This window comes from Thermobia domestica, chromosome 2 (genome assembly GCF_964235325.1).
Source record: "Thermobia domestica chromosome 2, izTheDome1.hap1.1, whole genome shotgun sequence".
Classification (NCBI taxonomy): Eukaryota; Metazoa; Arthropoda; class Insecta; order Zygentoma; family Lepismatidae; genus Thermobia; species Thermobia domestica.
In genome coordinates this window covers 94,175,855-94,202,511 of record NC_137455.1, presented here as the reverse complement: position 1 = coordinate 94,202,511, position 26,657 = coordinate 94,175,855, and the positions used below count along the sequence as shown (strand labels likewise).

General features: G+C 36.4%; 1 protein-coding gene across 2 annotated transcripts in view; it reads left to right on the top strand.

Moving 5' to 3' along the window:
- Positions 1-5,773: 5,773 nt before the first annotated feature.
- Positions 5,774-26,657, top strand: part of Rnmt (RNA guanine-7 methyltransferase) — a 43,025-nt gene continuing 22,141 nt past the window's right edge. The window contains exons 1-3 of one of the 2 annotated variants that reach the window (XM_081743952.1): positions 5,774-6,227; positions 23,067-23,274; positions 26,187-26,443. In XM_081743952.1, the coding sequence (XP_081600078.1) occupies positions 6,132-6,227; positions 23,067-23,274; positions 26,187-26,443 (561 nt within the window). In that variant the 5' untranslated portion in view covers positions 5,774-6,131. Of the gene's footprint in view, positions 6,228-23,063; positions 23,275-26,186; positions 26,444-26,657 lie in introns of both variants that reach the window. The other variant, XM_081743950.1, reaches the window with a different exon arrangement.

Sequence of the window (26,657 nt, the reverse complement as noted above, 5' to 3'; positions counted from 1 at the left end):
CACCGTCGCAGCTTTTCAGAAACCGTCACATGCGGCAGATCCTATACCTTCTTTTTTGTCCGCTGTTTCTTCTATCCTTACTATTTTAGAAAAATCGCAACATATATTTTCTCCTCCTAACTATAAATCTTGCATCACCATATTCAAGCTATTACAATGACAGTCACTATAACATCATCTGGTTCACTCTTTTCCAATCTCTTACAATGGAACATGAAGAGTTCTCACAGTAAACTGTACGCCTTACATCACCTCATATCTTTATTCCATCCGTCTTTTCTCCTACTCCAAGAAACCTGGCGTACAGATTCCTACCGCTTTATCATCCCTTCCTACCATTGGCTTCATGATATTCGCCCAGACGGACGAGGGGGACTCTCTCTCTCGGCATTCATAACACTTTACCTTATGTTCTACACCCTCCTCCCTTCCAATACCCAGAAGTTCAATGCCAAATGGTCACCGTTCACTCTCTTACCCTGGTTAACCTTTATATTCCCCCTCACGTTCACCTCCCTGATCATCTCTGGCTTTATCTTTTTAATTTCCTTTCCCCTCCCTGGATTGTGGCGGTGACGTAAATTATAATCACCCGTTCTGGGGCTCCCTTTTCCAACCCAGCTGGCTCTGCCCTGTATCGCCTACTTTCCACCTTACCCTGTACTCTTCTAAATACCGGCACTCCTACATGTCTTCCCCGTCCCCGCGAATTTCCTACCGCTCCTGATCTTACCTTTTGTTCTCCTGCTTACTCTAGCCACCTCACATAGACTTTTTCTTCCAACCCCAACGGCAGTGATCACTTCTCCATCATTTTACATAACGCTACTTCTCCTCCCTTTCCATTCCTTATCCCCCAAGGTCCGTCGACCCTACTGTTCCACGCTTTTACAGCTCCCTTCATAACTAGCTGTTTCTACGTAGCCACTTTCTCCAGCTGTAGTGTGACGTCACCGCGGTGAAGCAGGGACAAATATCGTAGGCTAAGCCAATGTTCCGCCATAGCAATTTGCAAAGGAAAATAAATTTTAAAATGCGATAAAAATAGACTACAAACAGATACAATACGTACTTACTTTAGGATTGTGCAGCACTTGAAGAATAGCTTTGCATCCACTATCTTAAAAGCATCCTTCTTCCGAAGTTCCCGTGTTTTTCTATTCAAAAACCGAATTCTGAAGAATGTCCTAGCCTTGTCGAATAGTTTCAACATAGAAGTGTCTTTCTTAGGACATCAAATGGTCAGCCAATCACGTTCTTTTGTTTTCGACTTTTTTTTTAATTTTCAAAATACATCTTTTTATTTTTTGTTGCTTCCATCCACCGGGAAGAAGGTAAAATGAGACCACAGCATAGCCTCACCTTGCCACCATTCAACTTGGAAAGAATTGCAACTATGTTTAATCCTAAGACTTCAACTTTCGATATGATTTCGAAGGTTTTACTCATAGTCTTATCGAAATCTTCATATACTGACTGTTTCCACACATCTATCAAGCCTCGAATCATTGCCACCTGGACATTTCTGTGTCATTCCAAAATTACGTAAACCTGTTCGTCATAGGACACGCGCCCATTAACATTCATTTAATCAAATATAAGCACTGAAAATTTCTTCACACTCTTTAAGCAGCGCCCTTGCTCCGTCAAAATTTTCAAAACTGGTGTAAGAATACCACGAGAAAATGGTTATTTTTGCATGCAATGTCGAAGTGTTGACACATTGGGTACGCGGATTAGAACATATAACCGCAGATGATTGTATAATTTATCACGGTGGCGCGTTGTGTTAATGCACGAATAATATCTTAATTAGTCCATCTTAGTTTTTTCTTGCCATTTATTAGCATATTTACTTGGCCCTGTAAAAAATTTTTTCGTAATATATCCACCACCGGTTATTAACCATTCTATTGAAACGACCACAATATTATATTTTAGAACCGGTCTTTGAAATTAAATTCTTTAATATATTTGCTTTTTCAATTCTTTTAACTTCGTTTGTAAATATAGACTAGTATTTTGGCTTTATACGTACTGACAGAGTTTAGTTTTTTGTTGGGCCGCGTGGCTCAATGGTAGAGCGTTCACTTCTGGTGCATGCGTTCTTGGTTCGATCCCTGCGCGCCAAGTGAACTTGTTGGTGGACAAACACCGTGTGCGTGGGTTTTCTCGGGGTTCTCCTGTTTCCTCCCACTTTCTTTATTCCACTATTTCATTCATTTTTCATCATCACAGTATCCTTTAGACCACCCGGTATAACCATGCGACGTAAAACTTAAAAGATTTAATTTTCGTTTCTCATTCTCTTCATGCAAAAAGGAAAGCTATTCCTTTAGTTCATGTCCCTCACTCTCCACAGAACAAACGGAACATAAAGAGTTATTTTTTGTTCCGGTCATAATAGTTATTTCATCTGACTGTATCCAAATGCCTGATTTGTTTTTACTCTAAACACCTAACTTTCGTACACTTATTTCTTTCATTATTTACAGGAACATGGTTCCGTATGACACTGATAAGTTCAGTGAAGGCACAACATCGGTTTAAACTTATTCTTGAGTGGAATATTTAGAAATTCACGTTTTAAATCACGTTTATAAGCTTCGGGAATAAAATGATTTGAATAGACGCTGGCGTTTTTAACTATAAAGGTGTCTTTTCGACAGCATTTCTCTTGCCAAACTTTCCACAGAGGTTCCGAGGGAAATATCTGATAAATAACTTCGGAACTCTTAATATTTCTACTATGATTGCAAGTACTTATCGTACAATTCGACATGCTTATAAGCTAACACGAACACTACAGTAATTATTTTTTCTCAATACAGGGAAACAATCATTCGCTTTATTGCAAAAAATCAAACTAACAAGCATGGGTGAATGAGAAGGACCTTGGGCGAAAGCTGTTTCTGCTCCCGCGGTGACGTTACGATTTTACTACATCTTTGGTTTTCAAAGAAGGGTAGTTATGGCGCGACCTTAAAAGAGGAAAGGAACAGTAGGGTCGACGGACCTTGCTTATCCCCTACAGGTCACCCATATTCTACTAACCTCGATTGGTCCCTTTATTCTTCCTGATTTGACCATTTCTCTCCCTTTCCCTTGTTCCACAATCCTTTACATCTTCACACTGCTTTATGTTCTCGCCTTTCCCAGACAATATCACACTCCCACCGTGATCCCTCTCACTCAATTCATTCCTCCATTGCCCATTCTCCTTATCCTAAATGGTGGACTAGAGAATGTCAGCAATGGATTTTCCGAAGGCGTCAAGCCCTTAAAACATACCTCGCCACTTGCTCCTATTCCAATTTCCTGGTATATCAACAAACCCAAGCCACCACGGCCCGTATTCTTCAACAAACCCGTCGTAATGCCTGGCGACAATTTTGTTCAAACCTACGTTATGGTTCCTCTTTATCCTCCATTTGGAAATTTTACCGGTCCCTTCTTAACAAGGCGTGTCGTCTTCCCTCTGGTGAATCTATTTCCTCTCCCGGCTCCATCAATTCCATTCCCAATTAGCCCATCCACGTGCCTCTTCCCTCCTCTCTGGCTCTCTCCTCTCTATTCCTCAGAACCATCCACCCCTATCCATCTTCCTTTCACCATGTCTGAACTCACTCTCATCTTATCCCGTCTACCCAACTCTTCATCTGGCAAAGACGGCATACATTACCGACACCTACAACATCTTCCACCGTACCAGCAATTCTTACTCGCCTTATATAACGTTGTATGGTCTTCTGAATGAATTCCCCCTCCGTCGAAAGACAACCTTATTATTCCCATCCGCAAAGCCACAAAACAACCTGGAATCGCTGAACATTACCACCCTATTGCCCTCTCGTCATGTCGCTTAAAGGTCTTCGAACATCTGAAACAACGCCTTCAATGGTTCTCTGAACACCACCTTTTATTTTACAAACAACAATACGGTTGTCGACTTGGTTCCAGTGTTTCCGACTGTCTGTCCGTTCTTATCTCCGATATTTGGCTTGCTTTTTCCCGTATCCAGTTTGTTTTTACCGTATTCATTGACCTTTCTCAGGCTTATGACACTGTTTCCCTTTATGACCTCATAGATATACTTTGGCAACAAGGCATCTCTTCGAAATATCTCCGTATTATTTACAACCTTCTGGTCCAACGTACCTTGTATCTTCGCCCCGGTTCCCAACTCTCTGAAGTTCGCACCACTTCCCAAGCTCTTCCTCAAGGTTCTGTATTATCTCCTATTTTGTTCAATCTCTTTCTGGCCTCTATTCTTCGCCAAACCAGTAACACTGTACGGGTTCTTTCCTATTGTGATGATTTAGCCTTCTATATTACTTCTACCTCCCCTCAATTTGCTATACCTCAACTCATTTCAGCTCTTACCACATTCTCCACCTGGTGTTCCAAACATGGTTTAAGAATAAACTGGAATAAAACTTCCTTTCTCGTTTTTACCCGCAAACATACTCCCGCCCTACCCTCCCTTACATTTACCGGTATTACCCTTCCTAGCCGTCCCTCTATTAAATACCTCGGAATCGTCTTAGACTCTTCTTTACGTTGGACCCCGCATTATCAACTTCTACATCAAAAAGCGTCATCCTTCTTACGTTTAGTTCGGTCTATTTCCACTTCTACTTGGTCTACAGAATTCCATGTCATAAACAGGTTTACTTACCTATTTTAACGTATGATGATTTTTTCTATCTTCTCCCTCTAGGGTTTTTCAAAAATTCCAATCCCTTCAATATACTACTCTCTGCCGTACTCTTAGCCTTCCTTCCACCACTGCTGCTACTGCGCTTTATTCTGAGACCCGAGCTCCATCCTTAGCAATTCAGTTGAAACACCTCTCAGACAAATTCTGTCTTCAACGTTACCAATTTACCTGATCCTTTCTCCTCCCTAAACTCACTCTGCTCCGACACCTTCGTACGGGCCGCAAACGTTCTCCATATCTTGCATCTCTCCCTTTCATATACACCAGTTACCTAGACCTTGCACCACATCTGTTACATATCCAGCGCACGTATACTCTCCTCCATTTTCCACTCCGTAACAGACTTCACATTCTGTACACTCCCCAACGTTTATATCTTCTCCGAAATGCACTACTCCACTTTGTAACTGTGGTCTCGATACTGGCTCCATCAATCATCTCATTTTCTCTTGTCTTCTCTACCAACATCGCCAGCCATTTCTCGCTATTCTTAATAAATGTAGATTGTCCATTTAATGTAGATTCGTTAATTTTCACCTTATCCCCACCAGTTCTTAATGCCTATCATCTTTAGTTACAAAGATCTGCGTTATTTCGCATCTTATAAGCATCTCTAAAGATTCATCTCATTTCATTATCTGTTTCTTTTGAAAACACCATCTATAATTGCCGGGAGAGGGATCTTCGCTAATGCAAGTAGCAACCGCAGAAGAACAGAAGTAAGCTTGTGTTGGGCAATATCGTGTTCGTGGATGTTCTCGGTTTACTTGCGTTTCCTTCTACATTCTAATTACACCGATTTTAGCCTAAAAAGGTTTATTCGTGGTATGTTGAAAGATTGCATTTCATTTTTCATTGCTAGTCTTCTTTTGCATACAGTGACGCAACACAAAAAAATCATAAAGTCGTTATAACTGCTATGACGAAAATCGCAATTTAGCATTGTGTTAACACAAACCGTTTCAGATTGTCCCATGAAACCCCAATGCATAATTGAAATATGAACGTATCCATCGTTGTATCGCCGACAGTTAATTTGGACGCCCTGCCATAGACAATAAACTGTGTAGTAGATTCCGAATGAAACATCTTTTGGTCAAATGTAAGTGATCTACGTCTGTCCGACGCTGTTTGTGCTTTGTTACTTGGAGCGAAAGTGCCGGCTTTTATTTATATTTTGTATGTCTGTTCGTTGCTAAAAATTGAAGTTCTTAAGGGATACTTCTTCTAATTTGTGAAGCAATATGATAGTTGATTATTAATAATTCTTATGTGCAAAAAGTATAGGAAATATCCTAGTGTTTATGGGGTCATGAAATTACGTGTTTGATACACTAACCTGATGAATTACCTGTAGCAGAGCAGGACGCTGTTAGCGTTTGCGTTAGTAATAACATAGCGATTCATTATAATGTCAAGCAAAAGTGAAGAAAATGCAGCTCTTGCAGAAGTTCTTGTTCGGAAACCAGAAGATGGTTCAAGTAATATCCAATTGAAAAATCAAAAGGTGAGTGATAAAAAGAAACTTAAAATTGTAATAATTTTCTCATGTAGATTTCAGACTGTGCAAGCCACAGAATGGGTATTACAAGGTAAGCTTGTAATAAGGTAAGTTTTATAGTATGTCTCAGTCGAACCCAAGTATAAATCTCAGTACAGATTAGGTATTCGGGTGCAAGTAGATAGTAACGATTTAAATTGTTTTTTCGCTAGGATAGTCCACAGAAACAATGGGTACTATCTACTGTTTTGGTACAGATTTAAAATGTTTGTGAAACCGTGGAATTACTTATCGTTAAAATAATTACCTATCTCAATATCTACCTACTTGTGATGCAGGTTAGAAAAATGCAGGGATTTTTTTTTTTTTTTAAATTTAATTTTACCGGTAAGAGGAATTCAGAAATGGAAAGGAATGATTAGCTGCCGCATATAGTAGCCCGAGATTACAGGACTTACAGAGATGTGAATATAATCAGTCGAAGTATCAGCATGAGAGTAAGAAAAAAGCTAATGGTCATCGCATATTGATGCGATATTAGGTAAGCAAGCAATAGAACATAATAGGGCAATGTTTCAAACCCACTGTCTTATTAACTATCTTAGGACTTTTGTGCTGCAGGAATGCAGAGAAATATGGAGATGTAGAGCTGATACTAATAAGAGAGGAGTTGTAAATGTGGTGAAACAGGGAAACAGTTTGGCTTCTATCTCATTTAATGGGATCATAAATATAAAATTTACGGAAGAAATATGTTATGATACTTCAACAATAGTATTGTACTTGGGTTATGATACGACATATCAATATGTGTATCTGGTGCAAATTTACTGTACGGATCCACATGTTTTTAAAATTTACGGAGCGAATTTATTAATATTTGAATAGACTGCTATGTAAATAATGTACATATGTGATTCACTTTGAGCAGATAGTTCTACCAAATAGAAAATTCTTAGGTAAAATACGATGTGAAACATTTTTGGTGAAGGAATAAGAGTGTGAATAGGCCTGTAAGTAATTACTGTCAGTGCACAGCATCTGAAATGAATTTTAAATGATAATATTGTGTGTGTAAGTCTTCTTTTTCACTGTCCATTTATGCGTATACGCCCCGTCGCTGACGAGCATGCTTCCTACGGACGCACCCCCTCGGTGTCGCTCGGGCTCACCTGCTGCGCTTCTAGCCTGACGGTTAGATAGCATTCGTGCTTTTTAGTGGTCACCTAGCGCAAGTTGGTTCTTGCTGTATGCGTTGTAGTTTTCATGCCATACGTTAACACTGCATTTATATGTCCTCCTGAAGTAAATCTGCAGCTAGTAATTGGCTCGTCATTTGGTACATATTCTGCGAAAAGAAATATAAAGCTCTAACATAACCTGAAAATGTAGGAAATATGTCAAAACTTCGTAGAACCGTCAGCTTGAGTAATGTCTAACTGTGTTGTGTTCTTGCCTGTGAGATGCATATCTACGTGAAAATGCATGAATGAATGTCGAACTTGTTATGCATGGATTCGCCCATACGGTAGATAACCACAGTATACGAAGTGGTGTAGAGCTATGTAAACTGAAAGTGCTAACTCATGGCTCGCAACTATAGAAGTGTACGAGAGTTAAGGGATCCACATAATTTTGAAATATAAGTGAGTGATGAGTTTTGTTACTTTAAAAGGCAAATATAAAAGCATTGAAAACATAACAGGATAGTACTTATATAACGTTTTAGTAACATACAATTACGAAAATTAATTCTATGCCATATACAGTGTTCCCCTATCCTCGGTTGTGTGTATACCCACCTTCGCTCACACGCATTCTCCCTATGCCCACCCTACCTAGCTATTGCTCGGGTCCCCCTGCTGCGCTCCTGCCCTGACTCGGTTAGATAGCTCTCTGGTTCGATCCCAGCTCGCGCCATGTGGAGTTTGGGGTGGACAAACACCGTGTTCGTGGCTTTTCTCGGGGTTCTCCCGTTTCCTCCCACTTTCTTCATTCCACCATTTCACTCATCTCCCATCATCACCGTCTTCTTTAGCCTAACCGCCATAAACGTGGGACGTAAAACTTAAAAGATTTCATTTAATGTTTTCGGTTAGGTAGCATAGCTCTTACTGGCAACATAGCACAAGTTGGTTAGTGTCTTTTCACAATAGTTGTTGTCGTGTACGTAGACTGAAGTCGTCCTAAAGTAAATCTGTACAGAGGATTGTAAGTCCACTGTCCAAAAAGTATTAAATTTATGTATGGATCCGTACAATAAATATGCAGCATGCTACTTTACGACGTAGAACACATGGGAAAGGCATGAGAAATTGCTATGTGAAGGCAGTGTACAATGTAAAAAAAAAAAAAAAAAAAAAAAAAAAAAAAAAAAAAAAAACTGCGTCATCGTAAAGATGTAGCAAAGCTGTACCATCTACAGATTTTTTTTTTTTTTTTTGCACTATGGATAATGCACATACGTGCCGTCTCTCACGCGCCTGATCTCACGTACGCACCCCCTCACTAACGCTCCGTTCCCCATACTACACTCTGCCCTGACTCGGTTAGATAGCGGAGGTTCTTTGTTGCCAAGTGGTTACCGTACGCATCTTTGACTTGGGAGACCGGAATTCGACTCCCGGCTCAGCTCGTGATTCGGATTCCACGTTAATCAGTAGATCTCGTCTCATATAGCGTTCTTGCTTTTTAGTAAAAATTTAACACAAGTTTGTTTATGCTTAATTCGTGCTCTAGGCACTGCAATTTTTATGCCATATGTGCACACGCTGTAGTTATATTCAGCCGTCCTAAAGTCAATCTGTACCTATTAATGTAACTCCTTCTTTAAGAACCATTTCTGAGGCAGTAAGGGTTAGAGATGTGGGTCGGGTAAATACCCAGTGGGTAGGTAAATATAAAATGGGTATTTACCCCTTTTGTATTTACCTACCCAAAAAATGGGTATTTTCTGAAAGTTCAATTATTTTGATGTTTTAAGAATTGTTAACCATACCAGTGACCTTTTTTAATATTTTGGGGCCTGTCGAGCGTGTTTTCTCGTTCATTCACTATAAATATGCAAAATAATAACCAATTGACCCCGTTCATGTGCGGTGTGGGTTTGCAGGCAATTTTGACCATGACTCACCCACGATACAATTTTGGGTATTATATGTTATTCTAGGTTACAACGTCATCTAAAACCTATTTTTTTTAAATGTTTTTCTCGAAGAACTTCACAGGTAAAGAGGAGATGAAAATATTGAATCAAGTGTTTTGAAAAGGGGAAATGCTGGGGATGAGCTGTTACAATTTTCAGACGAAGCCCTCGTGTACACCTATACATGCATCTAAGTTTGAACAACATCGGTCAAGCCAATCTTGAGAAATAATTAACTTTTCCGAGTTTACGTCATTGCTCACGAACAAATCAGAGTCAGAGTTGAAACATGAGAAATTATTGTCTCCTGGGGGTACCTACATTACCACCCTCTTGTCGTCCCAAGATTGATCTCGGGCTATTTTACTATACTTATCCACCTATGCCCTTTCTTCACCAAGGTGTGAACGGCTTTTAAACTTGGATTAGTTTCGCCAAGACTTAAACAATTAAGAAATTGTAGTATGACTTCAAGCCTTAGGTTGTCCAAACATAAAAATCGTATATAATCCCTCTTTGTTAAATCCTTGGGAGACAGTTTTAAATGTAAAGTCTGCGATACGCCGCCGATTTTCAAGAACCCTATCAAGTTATTGTGTATTTTCATTTGAGAACAGATGTTTTGAGACTCCTTCAATCCAACAATTTTTCCCGAAATGTGCAATTTTGAAATTTTAAAATTCTCAGAAATGTTTCACAGACAACTCAGACAACCGTCATACGAATAAAGGATAAATGAAAGCTGGGTCATGTATCTAAAGCATTGCATATCAGAGGCTACAACTAATTGAATAAAGACGACCAAAATTATCAAAATCTTTCTGAGTCGAACATTATGGAGGTTCAAGTTAATCATGAAAAGATGATATGTCTACTAGTTTCCAACTTAAAAGAACATTTTGGAGTAATTTTAATGAAAGGAGAAAGTGAGTTTGATATAGTAGGTATAGTCGCATTTATTATACGAAAAAAAAATACATCATTTTCCATAAAATATACAGGCTTTTCTTAATTTTTTTATGGCTCCTTAGATTCAACGTCACTATTTCGGATTTTTGATATAATATTGATGATTCGGATTTTTTAATATGTATGTTTCTTAAAACAAATGCCGACGTATGGAACCTTATTGAAGTCTTACAGGAAGCGTTGAAGGAAAGCATTGCCAAAGCGATCTTCGTTAGTGGGTGTCCCCTGTCACTTGTTGATCACTATTTGTGGATTGATTTTTTTAAAAGAAAATTCGTCCTTCGTATTCTCTCCCATCAAGATATCGCCTGGCTACGAATTACTGGGATGCTCAACACAGTGAAATGCAAGGGGAAGTTAAAATGAAGTTAGAGGAATCAAGAAACCTATATTTACAGTGTGACGGTTGGAGTAACTTAAGAAATGAATCTATCAGTTATTTCGTCATTTTAAAGCCTGAACCTGTTTTTGTTGATTTCGCGTTGTCACTAACACAATGCACATTACTTGTCTGAAGAGATTATGAATGTTCTGTCAAAACATAACCCTGAAAAATTTTAAATAATTTTAGAAGACAACGCGTCCAACATGAGAGCAGCTTTTAAATTAGTAAAACAGAAGTATCCTAGTATAGTATCTTTGGGTTGTCTTGCTCATTTTCTCAATTTGCTTTGTTATGACATCATTGGAAGTTCATCGGTAAAGACATTACTGGGAAGTGTAATTGATGTTGTTAAAACAATCAAACATAGCCATCACCTGCAAGCACTATGTACACAAAACTCAAGGGAGAAAAGGGTTACAATTTCGTTAAAGTTGTCTGGAAAAACAAGATGGGGAAACCATTTACAATGCCTCCAAAGTGTGCTTGTCAATAAAACTGGTCTTTAGATGCTCGCGTGAGTGAGGAATCGTCATTACCTTCAGAAATCAAGAAAATACTTCTTGATGATGTATTCTGGATTTGTATTGAAAACCTTGTAGCCATTTTGAAACCTATAGTGGTTTTACTTAATTTCTTCGAGTAAAATGAGTATCAGATAGACACTGTGCACTCAAAATTCCAGAACCTTCATCTAACTCTGACAGAACAGTTACAATCACCAATCCTTTCGAAAACAGAACAACAATCAATAATGGAAAAATTTAAACAAAGAAGTGAACCCGGCTTGAGTCCAATTCATCTGGCTTCAGATCTCCTCAATCCAACTTTTCACGGCTGCAAATTGACCGCTAAAGAATTGCTGGATGGAGTAAACTTCGTTTGTGAAATTGGAAAACAAATGGGATTGAATTCTGTTTTACTAAAATCACATTTGACTGACTATAAGGGCAGGGAAGGAAATTGGGCATGGACGTTTTTGTGGGACGAAGTGGAACAAATGAGCTCACTACATTGGTGGAGAGGGTCTCGAGACATCACTGAATTAGCTGATGTCGCCATTCGAATCCTTTGTGCTCCGGCTACATCTGCTGCCACAGAAAGAACTCTCTCTACATTTAGTAAAACAATAAATCGTTTATCATTGGAAAGGACAGGAAAACTAACATATCCTTCTTATAACTGGAAGCTTTTAAATAAGAGATTGCCTGAAGTTTCACGGATGCAACACTCAGGACCAGTGTCATCAAGGACCAAGTCACCAGCTGTTGACATGGAACAGAACAAAACACCAGATACATTGGAAGAGGATACAGAGAAATGGGTGACATAGAAGGAAATGAAGAAGGGAATAATAGTGATGTTGATATTGAAGAATTATGTGATGATCCCGACTCTGATTTTACGGTTGATTCTGAGTAGGACGGTAAAATTTGTGGTCGTTTTATAGTACTCCAAATATGGTAGAGGTTAATTGCTGTTCTATATTGAATAATTTAAAGTATAAATATTACTGAGTTACTATACAGCTTAATGTTGTTTATCACATTAATATTTTAAATATGCTATTCCAACAAATTCTTTTACAAAGCATTATTGTTAGTGTTAAACTCCATTTAGTGAACACTTCTAAAAATCAGGAATTAGTTACTTAAGTGTTTTACGAAATGTTATTCCTTATTTTATGGATGATTTTCTTTCAACGGCATATTTAGTAAATAATTTAATAGACCAATTTATTAAATTTAATTATCTTGATTATTCTGCAACTTTCGTAATCGGTAAATGTGTAATTTTCTTAAAGTTTCTAAGTATTTTCAAGGTTATTAGTTACTAAAGTCGAGTTTCTTTACTATGATATAACTATATCAACAACTTCGTTGTTACAGTGTAGTTTCTTAAACATATTAATTTATTAATTCCGTAAGCCAGGGGTAAAACATAAAAAACTCATTGGTCCAATTCTTTGCATACTCGAGAATTCAGTACATCTCATTGCCTATAGATAAAATACCAAAAATAACATTATTTTGCGTGAAGAAAGTAACCAGCCGTATCTGTAATATAAATTCAGTTTTTTTAGTTATTAAAAAGGTTGTTTTCACCATTAATATAAAAAAATTAAGGTAATGTTAACAATATATATGTATAATAAAATTGCTGTAAACTTTAGAATTTTAAAATAGGAAACCAATTATTAATAATTCATTTTCCGCCATTAATAAATTTGATAAACTAAAAGAAAACGTATTTCTTTAGTAATAGAGATCCTTCTGTTACTTAAATACTTTAGTTAGTGTGTTCATCGGTGATTTGAAAAACTGGAGAATGTATTGTAAAATAAAAGAAGATGAGCCAGATTGAGAAAAATGGAGAAAGTTTCATGAGAGGCGAACCTAAGGAAGAACTTAAATTCCGTGTCATTAATACCAGGAGCTGCTGGCAGGCAGAATACTTAATAATTATATAATAATATATAATAATAGTGACAGGTTTGGTGACAACTGACTTCACTTTCTTTAGTCATCGTTACGTTCTGTCATAAATTTTAAATTTTCGTGTTGGTTTGATCCACTACCAAATTCTACCGCGTAGTTGATTGGACGCCTCAGAGGCACACCAAGGTAAGAATTCACAGGGTAGAATGGATAATTATTTTCCGCCAAGGGTAATAGAAGGAAATTTAGTGTAAGTAGAAAGAAAATTGTGGTGAGTAGGTGAGAAATCCGACGGTATCTTCTATATATATAAAAGAGAACGCACAAAATCCTTTGTCCGCTCATCACGCTAATACGGGTGAACCGATTTCTTTCATTTTTGGGGGGTTGTTAGGATTTGGACCCTAGATGGTTTTTATCATATCACTTTAATTTTCAATTACCAGTGTCTTGAGATAATTGACCAATCAGGTGTGAATACGTACAAAAAATCCTTTGTCCGCTCATCACGCTAATACGGCTGAACCGATTTCTTTCATTTTTGGGGGGTTGTTAGGATGTGGACCCTAGATGATTTTTATCATATCACTTTAATTTTCAATTACCAGTGTCTTGAGATAATTGATCATTCAGGTGTCCATACGTAGAAATCCTTTGTTATTAGTTCATCATAGGTATAAAAATAAACGTATTTATATGCAACCCGCATGACCCTGTGACTCGGCGGGTTAACATAACTAACAGGCGCTATAAATCACTTGAAAGCGAAAAAGTAAAAATTATCTAAGTAACAAAGTTTATTGCGTTCCGGGGTGACCGCAGCGAAGCGGGGTGAACGCTGCTAGTTACTTAATAAATATCAAATTCATTTTTTAATTACTAGAAAAAATGATTTTTTAGGTGGTTATTTGGTGCTCTTGTTGCAGGTGATACAAATGACCATTATATTTTTCATTGACAACGATAAAATCCATTTATTGCTAATTGAAACATAAAATACCCACTAAAATACCCATTTTGGGTAAATACCCGGGTATTTACCCGCTGAAATAAATACCCAGGTATTTTACATCCCTAGTAAGGGTGCATTTTGTGCTAAGAGAAGTGTATGTTCCTTGAATATAAGTAGCCCTTTTAGTGGCAACTTTGTACAGGAAACAAATATTTTTGTATGCTTTTTGAAATTTTTGAAGTCCGAAGAACACGTATTTGATAGGGGGCTCCACCCTCAAGGTCCCCACTAAATGTTTATTTACATAATATTGTATTAGGGCGTTGTTTTTATAGAGCTGCTTGGAAAGGTGAGACGTAAGAATTCATTGTTTTCATTATATCTAAATAGTGCGTCGTTTGCAACATCGTACAGTTGGAAGGCTCTAGTTTTGCGAAGTAATACAATGAACATGAATATGTATGTAAGGAGAGCAAAGAAAGCTTCAAAACAAGAAATATTAAGAGTGAAGGACGGGAATGAAAGATTAATTGCAGGTAAGGTGTGTTAAAATAACAATACGTAAATAGTAATACAACGTGGAAAACATGACCTAATTCGTTGCCGCTATATGTGGAAGATAGTCGAAAGTGGTAGTGATTATGGAACGTAAAAATGACTTTCATAGTTCAACGTTATTCAATTAAATAGTCTGCAGTGACCACCTAGCACTGGTTGCTACGTGTATTCCTTTATGCCCATATATGCTTTGTGTACTCCCTACGGACGCATAAATCGCGGCCGCTTCATCTTCATCCTGTCAAGAACTATAATAGATTAAATTTTAGTTAGCAGTGGTCAGCTAGCACAAGCTGATGCGTATTTTTCTCACAAGTAATGACATGTAAATTTGCAGGCATATTATAAGACTACACAATTGGTAAGCAGTCATCGAGAAGTAAGTCCCTAGGAGGCATTCGGAAATAGTGGAAGAATTGTAAATTTTGAAGTTCTAGTAGCCATTTAGCTTTACCTGTTCTAAGTGGGCTATCGGCATGCACCGAAAGATCAGCTGTATATAAGGCATGAGTAGTGTTGTAAATAGGAAAAAAAAAAACCGTTCGTATTTTTTCAGAAATGTACGTTTTTTTTTTTAGAAAAAATACATTGCCTCGTTTTTTTTCTAAATTTAGATTTTTTTCAAATAGTCATTTGTTATGCATCTTACGTCAATTTAAGTATGAAATATTTTTATGTAGGTGTAATCACCGTAAAATGCAACATAAATTAAACGCTAGATACTGATACGCTGCAAATATTTTACAATTTACATGAATACCATACCTGGGTCATTCCATGTGAAATCAACAAATTAAACAGGGATTTCTGACCCGAACATCTTAGATTTTTACCAAATTTTAATATTTCGTAGGGATGGTCAAGATATGGAATTGTGCAAAGTTGTAACTTCCTGTGTGGCGATGTTTCTGAATTATGGGGGCTCAAAAATACGAAAAAATCGTCCACTTTGGTACATACACGAAACTTTCGGACAACACTGCTCTTGATCTAATTGGCGTAGAGAGCTGATTCTTGTTTTGTTTGAAAGAGCGTAAAATACGCTTTCCAACCATATATCGCATGCCTAATTTTGGAAGAATATCTATTTAAGGTCACCCAGTGTGACCTTTTGACCTTGAACTTTTGAGAATGCATATCTTCGATTTTTCTAAAATTCACATATAATTTACACACAAGCTTACTCTATAGCATAACGGAAATAGAAGTTGGGACAGTAATGGGAACTTTTAATAAAATTGTTTTTTTAGTAACAATTTGTTTGTACCAGACAGAGTTTTAATGTGTAAAGCAGTTTGCAACACTGTAGCATTGCACAACAGCATGATAGATTGCGCAGTCGTCTGCTACAGAAAGATTTGGAAGATTGAGAGGTGTGGATACGTTAGTTAGAGGAATTTGTTGATAGGGGACTGAGTCCACACGTTCAAATGTACGATTGTGATGTCTGTTAAGTCAGTGTTCCAATGGTCAATTTTATTTAACGAATTATTATATCAGAATAATGTCATCGTCAAGATTCAAGAAGACAGTTTGCTGCAATGCATTTATTATAGAATGTCATGGGAATGTCAAAAGATATTTGAGAAATATGTTGCCGTGGATGATTTCAAAGTGTTCATCGCTAAAAGATGGATTTAAAATTTGTGATTCCTGTCTTAAGAATCTAACAACACCTTGTGATTCGAGTACGACTCCTGTAATCACAGAGAGTGTGATGATTAGCAGCACCGATGCTGGAAATAGTGATATTGAGCAGTGCGTCAAAGAAAGTGCGTTAGAATTTCTGAACCGCAGCCCAAAAGATCACAAAATTATTAGACATTTCTACAGAGTATGGGAAGCAAAATGCAGCAGAAAGTGAAATTATAATGCAGTTGAAAGAAAAAATTCGAACAGCGGATAGAAGTGTGCAAGTAAAATTGCTAACTGTACTTCCAAAAGGTTAACCTGTCAGAAAACATCAGCAAGAATTTCACTGCAATAACTACATGGCTCGTAAAGCAAAAGAACTTACTCATCAACAATCTTCATATCTTAAGGATCTGAAAGAAAAACTTCTTGATAAGCAGTGCATTGTTCTTTCCGATTTTGCAAAAAAAAATATTCGTTCGTTTTCCTAGAAGCGTCACAAGGTTTCCACTGGAATAACGGTCAAGCAACTATTTTGCTTATACTCCAGAAATCTCCAGACGTCTAGTTATAACTGACAGTGTGGTCGTCAGCTGTCTGAAACATGATACAATTTTAGTGCACCTATTGCAGAAAATACTTATTACCTTTCTGAGAGATAAATTCGGTTCTGAAGATTTAACAAAATTATTCTATTTCTTCGATGGAGCAGCAGCTCATTACAAAAAAAAAAAAAAAAAATCAATATTAGATACATTAAAGCTAGTTTTCCGTACCTTTTTTTTTTTTTTCGCCACACATGGAAAAAGTACGTGTGATGGACTCGGGAAACTTAAAAGAATTAGAAAAGATTTTGTTTTTTAAAAAATAACGTACCACGAAATTCACAGGAGTGACGCTTCCGCAAGAGCAAGTTTGAAAAGACCTTATAGTGACCAGATAACAACCAGATATATGATTGGGGAAGGCAAAATATAAAACATATGGCCTTAAAATATGTCACTAATAAGGAATACGAAGCGGAAGCGTCACTCCTGTGAATTTCGTGGTACGTTATTTTTTAAAAAACAAAATCTTTTCCAGCTTGAACACGAGAGCTGTCGCTTTGTATTATTATTATTATTATTATTATTATTATTATTATTATTATTATTATTATTATTACATTAAACGCAGTGTTGCAAACTGCTTTACACATTAAAACTCTGTCTGGTACAAACAAATTGTTACTAAAAAACAATTTTATTGAAAGTTCCCATTACTATCCCAACTTCTATTTCCGTTATGTTATAAAGTAAGCTTGTGTGTAAATTATATGCGAGTTTTAGAAAAATCGAAGATATGCATTCTCAAAAGTTCAAGGTCAAAAGGTCATACTGGGTGACCTTAAATAGATATTCTTCCCGAACTAGGCATGCGATATATCGTTGGAAAGCTTATTTTATGCTCTCTCAAACAAAACAAGAATTAGCTCTCTACACCAATTGGATCAAGAGCAGTGTTGTCCGAAAGTTTCGTGTATGTACCAAAGTGGACGATTTTTTCGTATTTTTGAGCCTCCATAATTCAGAAACTTCGTCACACAGGAAGTTACAACTTTGCACAATTCCATATCTCGACAATCCCTACGAAATACTAAAATTTGGTAAAAATCTAAGATGGTCGGGTTGTGGGCTTTGTTGACTTCACATGGAATGACCAACCTACTAACAATTCGGGTTTCAGCAGTTTTCATCAATATCAACTAAGAAATAAAAGTAGAAATGAAATCTTGTTTTTTCGTGAAAGCAGGCCTTTAATAAATACGAAAATAATGTCACGAACAGTATAAAATTCAAATAACTTGTCTAAAGGTAAAAACTAATACTAATTTGCCTAATAGTATTTTTCTAACTCTCATATATAAATAATTTGTCGACTAGATATATATGATATGCAGAGCCGGCTCTACCATATTTGCAACACGTGCATTTGCGTGGAGCGGCAAGTTTGGAGGGTACGGCAAAATATGTCATAAGTATATTATTTAAATTAGATATTTCTTGTTGGAAACAGACTTCACGATGATGGTAGTTACATTTACTAAGCTGACCTTCTATTTGAATACTACATTCATAAATTATGTTTAGGTTGCATTAGTTTAAGATCACATGGACAATGCTAAAGCAAATGGTCGAATAAATCCAAGCATAAATTGCTTGATTGTTGTCAAATGCAAGAATTCAATTCTCGAATAGTAGCGAATATCTGTTTCATTTAGTAAGTTATCACAGTTTTGATATGACAACTAGTCATGTTTTTATCAGAAACAGGTTCCTTATCATTGAAGATAGAAACTTTTTTTTTTTTTTTTTTTTTTAATGTTAACAGATGTAGAAGAAAAATCAAGAAATAAAGATGAAAGAGCTACTTGTACTGGAATTGCAAATTGACACATTGAGATTGAAGCTCGATATTGAATTCTATAAAAAGGATTACCATCTTTCCTCTGCAGGTGTGTTTGCTTTATCTTTCACTAACATAATAGATTAATATTTAAAGAAAAAACAGACACAACGGGATTGCGTTTTTAGTAAGTATTTAAGCCTTTCTGAGTGCAACTGCACTTACCCTCCCCTTCGTTGTTCATGCTGGAGTACCATACTTAAAATCATAACTTTTAAGATTTGTTCTTTCTGGAGAAAGGGGGAGGCGACAAATTATGCCATTACACGGGGCGACAAATTGCCTAGGGCCGGCTCTGATGATATGTATATACAAGACATGACTATAGGATGACACAATTTGAAGTAATGCAGGGTGTTTCAAAATGAATATTAGGGTTTTGAAACGTTGTAGTATCTATTACTATTAACTTACAATTATATATATTATATCAAATGGAAGAGCAACTCGAACAGTTCTGTACGCACGCGTGCACATGCATTGTTTCTTCTGTCTGCCGTTAGAAAGATTAAGTAGTAAAGATGGAGACCAGAGAGCAGAAAGCATTTTGTGTTTTAATAAAGACTGAATCTGTAGTTACAGTGCAACCGTCTGGGTGAAGAATAATAAAGATACGCTTGCAACTATGTCCTTATCGTTTGCAGTTGTTACAGGTCTAAAGCCTACAGATTACGGTTTACGTGCCAATTTTGCAAGTGAAATATTGCTGCATAACAATGAAGATTTTCTGGGTCGTGTCGTCTTCAGTGATAAATCGACATTTCACCTAAGAACTAATGTGAACACTCATAATGTTTGTACCTGGCGGTCAGCAAATCCTCAGGAGATGGTACAGTTGAAACGAGATTCCCGTAAATTGAATGTGTTTTGTGGCATATGGCGGAAAGTTTATGGGCCTTTCTCGCCTATCGACTAGATGTGCGTCGTGTGACGAATGAATCTCACATCGAACACTTGTAGCAAAGACTGTTTGAGGTACTCTTTTACTTAATGCATTGCATATAATTGTACGTAAAATGTAATAAGTACTACGAAGATTTAAAACCCTGATATTCATTTTGAAACACCCTGCGTTTCTCACCAACAGTGTTGAAACTAAGATGTAAAACAGAGAGAAAATTTTCCTTATCATGTTATTGTTTACAACAACGATATTATTATTAGTCGAGACTATAACTACAACAACAACAACAACACGGATTAGTAGTCAAAAAATGTAATCAAATGTACACTCGGTGGCCCAGTTGGCGAAAGTGGCACACACGTTTGTGTCACTTTTTTAATCCGCTCCTGTGTGGACACTAATTAAGATATCGGGATATTATTTTTGCCAGATATGGTTGGACCATAGTTTATCATATTAATTTCGTTTTCTTCTGGTGTCGAATTTCCTTCTCAAATTTCACTCCAGTCAAAAATTCGAGAATTTTCTAATTTCGAATTTCCTTTACTTCTTTTTTTCCTGTAGCTTCCTTCGTTGTAGAAAGACCTCCTTAAGACTTGCCCGGTAGATACCTCTAATGCATACCTAACTGTTGACATCAATTGGACTGGCCTGCGCGCAGTGCTGCCAGTTAGGGAAATTAAAATTTCCCTAAATTGGCAAAAAATTCGAAATTTTTGTTTATAAATTCGTACCTATACGTCCGAGTGCAAGTCAACTTACGCCAATCGAACATTTGTCCTTACTTACCAAACGCAAGTACAGATCGTTATAATAGGGTAATTAGGGGGCGCACGAAATATTCGTATTTAGGTTCTAACCCTTGATTTCTCTAGTTTTTCCCTACTTTTCTGTTTACCGTAATATATTTTTGGTAATGAGAACCTTTGTTCCTTAAATATCGCCATAATACTTGTAGGATATATTAGTGGTATGCCAATGTTTAATTTAAGATAGTTTGCGTCTATCTGGTAGCATGTTGCCAGCTACAGAAAATTTTTAATTCCAGATTTTAGGGGGAAATTTTGGGAAAATTATGTGTTTTGTCTCTATTATTTCCCTCTTGTTGGCTATATCGGAACAAATGTACCAGTATCTGAAAGTATCGTCTTTGCCCTACACAACGCACTATAGAAAGTTTCAATAGGATAATTAGGGGAAGTACAGTTAAGGTTTACAGTAGAGTTTGCTGTCTAATTGGAAAGATAACTTGTGATTTTTTTTTATTTTTTATTTTATTTTATTTTTTTTTTTAGGTAGAATGAGATATTTTATTGACATGCTTACTTTATTAGATATCGTCAAAATACTTGTAGGATATATTAGAGGGATACCAAAGTTTATTTTAAGATAGTTTGTGTGTGTCTGATAGCAGTGTTACCAGCTGCAGAAAATTTTAATTCCAGATTTTAGGGTCAAATTTTGAAAAAAAAAATCCCTTTTTTCTATTATTTCCCTCTTGTTTGCTACATTCGAACAAACGTACCATTGTCTGAAAAGCCTCGTCCTTAGCCTACACAGCGCACCATAAAAAGTTTCACTAGAATAATTAGGGGAAGTACAATTGAGGTTTATAATAAACTATGTTCTGAAAATGGTAAAAAAATGGTAAATTTCTGAGGTAGAATGAGATATTTTTTTTTTTTAAATTATGCTTACTTTGTTAGATATTGCCATGATACTTGTAGGATATATTCTTGGAGTACTAAGGCTTATTTTCAGATAGTTTTCGTCTGTCTGATGGCAGTGTTTCCAGTCAAAACAATTAATTCCGATTTTAGGTGAAAAATTCGGAAAATTTCTCTTTTCCCCTCTATTATTACCCTCTTGCTAGCTACATTGAAACAAACGTACCACTATCTGAAAGCTTCCTCTTTGCCCTACAGAACGCACCATAAAAAGTTTCAATGGGATAATTAGAGAAGCTGTAGCTCCGACATATCTGTTGATTTTTGTTTCTCAGGCGTAAAAAGTGTCAAAATTTTGTGTGTATGATGACAGAGAATTTTTTTCTTTCCCTCTTTGAATGGAAGCCAGTGACTTCAGGATTTCACTGTACCTTGTCAACATACCAAAAAAATTTTTAGGTGACTTGAACCCATATAGCAGCAGTGGTGCTAGATAAAAAAAAAAATTGAAATTCGGTTAGGGAATTTTCACCCTTATATTTCCCTCAATAATTTCCCACCCGTTGGAAACACTGCAGTGCAACTTACACCAAAACATAGCCACATCATTTTCTTAAAAAACAAGGCCTTAACCATATCAATCGAATGAATGGTTTTTGAGCAATAAGTCACTAACTGAAAATGTAGGAAAACGCCAAAAATGACCTGGGTCCGAAAGGAATAATCACATAATTTTGCTCGTATAGGTACAAAGAAACAAACGATTTGTAAGTTACGAGGGCTTCGACTCAAGTTCTGTTGATTATTTCAATAATCTGCAACATAAATCAATAAATAATAGTTGCCAGAAAAAAAAACAGACATTTGAAAAAAAAACATGAAAAAGAACGATGTTTTTTATTGGAAAAAAACCACAGAAAAAATACCGTTTTTTTACAACACTAGGCATGAGTATACTTTTTCAACGAAGACCTCAAGTAGAATGTCTGTAATACTACAGGTGACTTCAGAGGAAGTTTCGGACTAAGTAACAATATTAGTTAGGTTTGGGGGATGACCTCTTTTTGATGACCGTATTCTCCCATTTATTGTTGTGATTGAAATAATTAATATCCTAAGATTATTATTATTATTTAGTTTAACGTCCCACAATTATGCACTTGGCGAAAGCTGGGATCGAACTAAGGATTGCATAGGCTAAAAGTAAGCGCTGTATTACTGAGCCTCCTCTAAGGCTTTTGTGTTTTAGCGTTTACATGTGTTGTTCTATTGTTCGTTCTTTGAGTTATTTTACGTATCGTGTTTTCTGTTTTGTTATCACTTTAGCTATAGATTTCTTTTAAATGTTATTTCATGGAGCTTATATTTCATTTACTTTACACGTTTTTAAGTCTTATTTTTGATGATTATTTTTATTTTGAGAATCTTTTTTATGAGAAGCATATGCCGATCTGACGGAAACAAAATAAACGTCCCCTGTAGATACTATAATCTATCAAGCCTTCGGTGTACTCTGCGTACTACTACTCACCTAACACACGACTAACAACATCCAGGCACTGCACACGCATCCTCTGTGCTACTGTTTCACACATCTTCCGTAATGCAAATTGCAAGTGTTCCTTTTATTTTGATATTTATCTATAATATGACCAGATGTGCACTATTTTACAGTTGTTAATTTTACTTACTGTGACGTCCACATTTATATTTAAAGTTTATTCTAAGTATTATTATTATCTTTAATTAGCAGTCATCATCGAAGGAAAGCTCGTCGACAATGAGTGAATCTCCATCGCCGTCTGATTTGTCCACCAAGTCGAGGAGCGAAGGTCAAGAAGTGGGTGCAATTGTAGCCGCTCATTACAACATGCTCGAAGAAAAAGGTCTAGAAGAGAGATCCAAGAGCCGAATAGTTTACCTGAGGAATTTCAACAACTGGGTGAAGAGCATGCTCATTAGTAAGACTTTCCATCTTCATTAGCTGATGTTATTATTTTGTAATGAGTCTTTCGTAGCCATGGAAGACAATGGTTATTGGGACTTACTAGTAAGTGTGGATAGTTACGAAAACTTGCGTCACTCGTGATGTTAAAATTTAAAGTTTTTATTTAAAAAATAAAGACGATTCCCAATATGTTAATAGAAAGAAAAAGTCTTTTCAGTTACCATAGGTAAACTTTTTATGCGTGTTATAAATTGTTTTAAGTTGCTATAGTTCTTTAAAATTTTTCTTTACTAAGTCATAAAAGGAATTATCATAACTTCCTAGACGTGCAGGGATATGAACATGAAGCATTATGTTTACTTGAAGATTCTTAGTGATCAGGGGAATCTATTCCACCAGTAATCTTTGCAGCTTTTCACTTTACAGTTTGCATCAAGGTTTCTGTTTGACGAAAAATAAATTATGTAAAGCTTAAAACGAGAACTTGGAAAGGCTTTGCAGAAATTTCTGGATTTTTTTTCCCCTCACCATCATCTTAGAATTGAAAAGCACAAAGCAAGAGTTTGCAAAGTTGTCCCCCCCCCTTCCCCGAGCTAAAATAAATTAAATTGCGATCACATGTCACTCTTTTGCAGAGCACTTCTTTTAGCGCAAATAGTGTTCCACTGTGGCCCTCTCATATTATTTTATCTCCCTCTAGGAAAAAAAAAAAAATAGAAGAAAGCGTTAGTAGGTGCCGCTGTGAACTCTATTCAACATCTTTTATTTAGTCAAACTGACCCCTTCTGTAATTTAAAGTTCCTGAACAACTTTTCGGTACTTTTGTTGGATTAACTTTACAAACCTCGCTCAGATGGTATCTTTATGTACGCAAACAAAAGTGCCACTTTTCAACCTGAGAACCAATAGTTGTATTAGCAAATGTTGGAACAAGAATTCTTCCTTTGTGCGCATAATGCCTTCGTTAGCACGCCTGCTCCATGTGGACATATCCCACGCACTTCATTCTACCCAGACGCGGATTAGATGCAATACTAGATTGTAATCTCGTAATGATCATTGCATAGATTGGCGGGTATCTTTCGGACATTGGCACCTTGCATGCTCTATCGGTAAATATACAAGAACACTTTCTATCGTTAAACACTTCTAAATATGTTCTGTGAAATGAAGTGAAATAGTTTATTCAACGTCCCACGTTTACGTCCTTTTGCTACTTTTCGTGTCTGCGTAAAGTTACTAACTGGAGCGTGTAATGTAAAGTAACCCCTTTCATTCATATCACGTATTAGAATTGAATACCTCCGAAATATTATATCAGAATAAGGGTGTAAGTGGCTTCAAATTTCACAGTATTCGGAGTTAGTCATATTCCTTTCCATTACAGTCATATTCCTTTCCATTATAAAGAATAGTCTCCTACCTATCTCATGTCTTTTCTTTCCACGGCGATTTTTGAAATTTAAACGTTTTGTTTCACTCACCTAACCGCATTGGAAAAAAGCATTTGAGAACCTCTACACACTATGGTGAAGGTTGCTTTTTTATTTTTTAATTAATTAATTTATTTATTTATCTATTTATTTATTTATTTTGAACTATAACATCCCATGGTGTTGCCTTTATTCAGAAGCAGACGAATGATTAGTGAAAGTGAATGATTGTGAAATTAAATTTATTGTGCTCTTCTACCGGGAATCGAACCCAGGACCATGTAAATCAATGGCATGTGCACTAGACCGGCGGGGAGCCCTGGCACAATTAGTGCACAATATTATTATTACTGCTCTATTGTAATATATATATACTGTGAACTGTAACGTCATGGTCTGTGTTCCATTTTTCAATTACATTCATAACCCCATACCTCTGTTTTGTTCAGGAGTTGAAAAAGCTATCTGATACATGTTTTATTAGACCAAAACAACTATATCATATGTCTTCTATTATATTTCGATCACACGAAAACAAACAAATGATTGTACTGCCAAACTTGACGCTTCAACATGCTTTTGTCACCTTGCAAAGATTTTGCAACTTTACAGTCGTATAAAATCTAATCGCAACGTTTTTTTGAAAAAAAAAAAAAAAAATTATGATTGAGCAAAGTTTAATAGTGGAATAGGCCAGGAGTGCAACCATTTCTCCTACACCTTCATGATGAATTTGCAGTGGACATTGACAATTGCCGTGTTTACAGGACTCAAAGCGTTTATACATGATTTGAGAAAAATTCAGACCCTATCGAGCTCGTTCTCTTATGTGAAGCCCCCCCCCCCTTTTTTTTTAAGCTAATTGAAAGTCCATGGAACTATTTGGATCAGAGGATAAAACGCAGGAGTACGGTTCTCCATGATTCGGTAGAACTATGGGACCTACCATTAGGCTAGTGAATTCATAAAGTGGTCATACAACATCTCGTGGAGTCATCGCGAATCCAGAACAAACCTTGTATTAGGCTGTGTTAGGTAGGTTTGCGAGAGTGGAAGGGAGACAAATTATTTGTCCAATATATGTAGTTTTGGTATAGTGTATATAGCTGGAAAGCAATTCCCATAAAAAGGTTTTTAACAAGATTTGTATTAATGTATGTATATTGATTTTTGGAGGTGTCAATTCATTGTTTTATTTTCAACTTTGTTTAGTTGAGTATAATAGTCTGTGTTCGTTACCTAGTATATAATGTATCTTCCTTGCTAAATAAAGTATACCTCAGGCCTAGTTGTAAAATTCTGACGGAGCATCCTGTTCGTAGTCTTTTTGTATTTTATAATTATTGTGTCATTAATTAATTCTTAATTCTGTACACATACTTTTTTAAATAGAAAATTATATTACCGGAGAGAGAGTATATATATATATATATATAACCTGTTCGCGTAGACAATATTTCTTACGCTTTCTAAGTTTTCTTTTTATTATTAGATGAGTACCTGTCCAAGATTAAGCAAGAAATGAACAAAGGAGACCCAATCAGAGTATTGGATATAGGTTGTGGTAAAGGAGGAGATCTCTTGAAGTGGCGGAAAGGAGCCATCACTCACTTAATTTGCAGTGATATTGCAGAGACGTCAGTGGAGCAGTGTCAGTCTCGGTTTCGAGATCTTCAGCAAAGGTGTAAGAATGACCGTGGTTATGCACCATTGTTCACAGCTGAATTTATAGTTGCAGACTGCACGAAGGTACGACTGGAATAGATATGGTTTAGAGAAAATAAATTAGTCTATACATTGTTTTTTCTTCAGTTACAAATCTGTGCTCAATCTGTTGTTTTTACGGTGTTGAGCTAACTGATTCCTTAAGCTATAGAGCCAGTTAATTAGTTATTAAAGAATCGTTAATCAGAGCTATCACTGGGCACAATTGTGTTTTGGTACTTTATGACTGTTAAGAGAA